The sequence below is a fragment of the Myotis davidii genome, unplaced genomic scaffold (assembly GCF_000327345.1).
Source record: "Myotis davidii unplaced genomic scaffold, ASM32734v1 scaffold896, whole genome shotgun sequence".
In the NCBI taxonomy this organism is placed as follows: domain Eukaryota; kingdom Metazoa; phylum Chordata; class Mammalia; order Chiroptera; family Vespertilionidae; genus Myotis; species Myotis davidii.
In genome coordinates, this window is record NW_006287365.1 from 262,089 (window position 1) to 266,387 (window position 4,299).

Consider the following 4,299-nt stretch of genomic DNA (forward strand, 5'->3'; position numbering starts at 1 on the left):
CTGTTGGTCAGAGCAAGTCACAAGGAGTGCCCAGATTCCCAGGGTCTGAGTGCCTCAATGGGTGGAGCAGCAAAGTCACCTTACAAAGGGCATGTAGAGAGAAGGGAAGAGTATTGTGGCCATCCCTGCTGACAAGCTACAACATGAGCCCAGGTGTGGAAGACGGGGTTCAGTGAACGCCTAGCAGTCTCCCACACCTGGTCAGCTCCTGTTTACTCGAGATCTGGATCTGATAGAGCTTTCTTCTAGAACCTTCTCTAATCCCCCATCGCCCTAGGCAGTCTTTTTAAAACAATTTTAAAAATTGTTTTTATTGATTTTTTTTTGAGAGTAGAAGAAAGAGGGAGGGAGAGAAACATTGATGTGAGAGTTTACGCCCAGGCCATACGTTTTTGTTTCTTCTCGAATCTCTTTTTCTTCATGCAACTTCCTCTCTGGTTTAGGACTATCTGCTCTTCTTCAGTAGAACCATCTCCAGGTTAATCTGCCCATGAGCTCTGCATGTCCTGCACTGCATCTTGGAAGCTTTTCACCTGGATGTGCTCAATGACCAGAGAATCTACATCTAAACCCTACGTTCAGCGTTCTCTGCATTTTCAAGCATGCACAGCAAAAAATCAGCACTTCTTGCCCAGCCAGTGTGGCTCAGTGGTTGAGCATCGACCTATGAACCAGGAGGTCGAGGTTTGATTCCCAGTCAGGGCATATACCTGGGCTGTGGGCTCGATCTCCAGTGCGGGGCGAGCAGGAGGCAACCATTCAATGATTCTCTCTCATCATTGATGTTTCTCTCTCTCTCTCCCTCTCCCTTCTTCTCTGAAATAAAAAAAAAATATTTTTTAAAAATTCAGCACTCTTTTTGTGCTACTGACCCTGAGTCCAGCCCCACTCTTTAGCCTGGGCACACCTACCAACCCCACCAGTGTAAGGATGGAATGGCACACATTGCTTCTGTAGATATTGGTGGCTTTTTTTTTTTTAATCCTTACCTGAGGATATTTTTCCCATTGATTTTTTTTTTTTTTAGAGAGAGAGAGCTAGAGAGAGGGAGGGAGGGAGGGAGAGGGAGTGAGGGGGAAAGAGAGACAGAGAAACATCGTTGTGAGAAATACATCGATTGGTTGCCTCCTGAATGCACCCCAACCTGGACAGGGTTGCCTCCTGAATGCACCCTGCAACCCTGGTACATGCCCTTGATCAGGAATCAAAGCCATGACCTTTCCATTCACAGGCTGCTGCTCTAACCACTGACCCACACCAGCCAGGGCTACTTTTTGAATGTGCATACCCCTGATGACCTGGGCAGTTTCACGAGTATTCTTAAAGTGAACAAAAAGATTTAACCTCTTGATTGGCAGGATTTTGTGAGGTTTTTCTGGGTCAGGTGATAGCAAACCATATTCAGAGGTCGTCTCCGGCCACTTTGGGGAAGAGTCCCTCGGCGTCTTGGTCTCCCCGCCCTCTGGGCTCCCAGTGTGCCCTGTGCAGCGCCCCCTAGAGTCCATCTCTTGGACCCCAGCCTGCAGGAAATGTTGGATGCGATAAACTGAATGTGAGGGGAAGGAGAGGGATTGGAGGTGTGGATGGGAGAGGAGCAGAGGGGAGAGAGAATTGCAGCCCTCAGTGAGTCTCCTCTCCTGTCCAGGGGCGGGACAAGAAGTACAGACGGAGAATGTGACCGTGGCCGAGGGCGGGGTGGCCGAGATAACCTGCCGTCTGCACCAGTACGATGGGTCCATCGTTGTCATTCAGAACCCAGCCCGGCAGACCCTCTTCTTCAATGGCACCCGCGGTGAGTGCTGGGTCCCCAACCCTGAGTCTGGAAGGAGGAGGGCTGGGAGCTAATTCCTGTGACCGGAAAGCTGGCAGAGCTGAGACTCTGGACTCCTGGGTCTGAGGGAGGAAGGGGCTGGGGGCTCGGGCTCCTGGGTCCTCCCATAGCATGGAGCTGGGGGACTGAACCCTACTCCTGTGGGTGGGAGGTCCGGAATCATTCTGGTGCCCCAGGGGATGACTAGGTGGGCACCTTAGGTACATAGCTATGGCTGGAGAGAGGAGGCAGAGGGCTGGTCGCTAAGCTCCTGGAGGAAGGGTCCAACTCCTGAGGCCAGGATTCCCCAAGTTCACTCCTGGTTCACTCACTCTAGCCCTGAAGGATGAGCGTTTCCAGCTTGAGGAGTTCTCCCCTCGCAGGGTGCGGATCCGGCTCTCAGACGCCCGCCTGGAAGACGAGGGAGGCTATTTCTGCCAGCTCTACACGGAGGACACCCACCACCAGATTGCCACGCTCACTGTCCTGGGTAACCACCTCTCCCTCCTGCAGCCCGTCCCTCCTCCCTTCTCCTTTGCCTTTCCCTTCTCCTGCGGCCCTACCCGGGCTGTTCTCAACCTCCCGGGCACCTGGGCCCGGGCCTCATGGCTGGCCTGCCTGACCTCTGGGCTCTAGGTTTGACCCTTGTTGCCTGAAATCCCGCTGCCTGGTCACTCTGAACCCACCTGGCTGTCTCCCCTGACCTCCCCCCGTGCCCACTTCTCCCTGCGACAGTGGCCCCGGAGAATCCCGTGGTGGAAGTCCGGGAGCAGGCGGTGGAGGGCGGCGAGGTGGAGCTCAGCTGCCTGGTCCCGCGGTCCCGTCCGGTTGCCGTTCTGCGCTGGTACCGCGACCGCAAAGAGCTGAAAGGTATTACCGAAAGGGGTTCGAGGGGTGGGGGAGGTGCCAGCGAGGGGCGGGGCTCGGAGGAGGCGGGGTTGCAAGAGGCGGGTCTTATGAAAGGCGGGTGTGGGGGCGAGGCTTGGAGGAGAGCGCACAGGTCAGGCGGACATGGGCCACGCACGCCCTATGCAGCTATTGAATAAAGTGATAGATGAGCCCTGGCCGGTTTGGCTCAGTGGATAGAGCGTCGGCCTGTGGACTGAAGGGTCCCAGAGGAACGTGGGATTGTGGGCTTGATTCGGGGAGGGTCGTCGTTTGGAAGACTGGAGGCGAGGCCTGTGGCTTAGGGGCGTGGCTTAGCAGATAGCCTGCTTTGGGATTGGCTGGGGGCCCTCGGGGGCGGAGCCGGAATCCTGGACTGCAGATGACCGGTCCGGCCCGCAGGTGTGAGCAGCAGCCGGGAAAATGGCAAGGTATGGAGCGTGGCGAGCACAGTGAGGTTCCGCGTGGACCGCAAGGACGACGGCGATATCGTCATCTGCGAGGCGCAGAACCAGGCGCTGCCCTCGGGGCACATCAAGCAGACGCAGTACGTGCTGGATGTGCAGTGTAAGTGCCCGGGGCAGGGAGCCGGCGGGCGGGGCGGTCCCCACGCCAGCCGCTGGACCCCGGGAGGGCTCCAACCCCGCGTGGTGGCCCTGACAGCCACTCTCCCATCGCACTTCTGCCTGCAGACTCCCCCACGGCCCGGATCCATGCCTCGCAGGCTGTGGTGAGGGAGGGAGACACGCTGGTGCTGACGTGTGCCGTCGCGGGAAACCCCAGGTGAGCTCTCGGGCCCGAGACGCCTGAGTAGGGACCCTCTTATTCCTCGATGCTCCATAGATTGCTGAGAAGTCAGGATTGGATGCTGGCGCCTGCGTCCCTTACTCTCACCGTCCTTTACCCTCGTCCAGGCCAAATCAGATCCGCTGGAGCCGCGGGAATGAGTCTTTGCCGGAGCGGGCCGAGGCGTTCGGGGAGACGCTTACGCTGCCTGGCCTGGTATCCGCAGATAATGGCACCTACACTTGCGAGGCGTCGAACAAGCACGGCCACGCGAGGGCGCTCTATGTGCTCGTGGTCTACGGTGAGTGCAGGCTGCTGGGGCCTGGGGGCGGGGCTCAGGGCAGGGGCGTGGCCTCCCGGGTCCCCGCCTCGTCCTGGGTGGGCGGGGCCTGTGCAAAGTGATTCTAGGGTTCAACAGCCCACAAAGTTCTTATAGTTCAGTTTTGGCTCTGCAACCTCCTTCCTATTGCCGGTGACACAGTCTGCCCCTTCGTTTCCTCATGGGTAAAGTGGAAATGAACAATAGCGCCTATGTCAGGGTTTATGAAGATTATATGAGCTACATATATAAAGTGGTTGGAAGGACCCTAGCCGGTTTGGCTCAGTGGATAGAGCATCAGCCTGCGCACCAAAGGGTCCTGGGTTCAATTCCCGCCAAGGGCACATACTTTGGTTGCAGGCTCCTCCCCCGCCCTGACCCTGGTCAAGGCAGGTGCAGAAGGCAACCAATAGATGACGTTTCTCTGTCTTTCACTCTCTCCCACTCTCTCTAAAAGATCAATGATAAAATATTATCGGGGGAGGATTAACCAAAAAAT

The 4,299-nt window shown here is 56.8% G+C and overlaps 1 protein-coding gene across 2 annotated transcripts in view; it reads left to right on the top strand.

Annotated features, from left to right (window-relative positions):
* Positions 1–4,299, top strand: part of CADM4 (cell adhesion molecule 4) — a 15,067-nt gene that overhangs the window by 3,047 nt on the left and 7,721 nt on the right. Inside the window, exons 2-8 of one of the 2 annotated variants that reach the window (XM_015560907.1) lie at positions 1,646–1,792; positions 2,148–2,300; positions 2,546–2,680; positions 3,098–3,262; positions 3,388–3,478; positions 3,610–3,782; positions 4,258–4,294. In XM_015560907.1, coding sequence (XP_015416393.1) covers positions 1,646–1,792; positions 2,148–2,300; positions 2,546–2,680; positions 3,098–3,262; positions 3,388–3,478; positions 3,610–3,782; positions 4,258–4,265 — 872 coding nt within the window. In that variant the 3' untranslated portion in view covers positions 4,266–4,294. Of the gene's footprint in view, positions 1–1,645; positions 1,793–2,147; positions 2,301–2,545; positions 2,681–3,097; positions 3,263–3,387; positions 3,479–3,609; positions 3,783–4,257; positions 4,295–4,299 lie in introns of those variants that run through there. The other variant, XM_015560906.1, reaches the window with a different exon arrangement.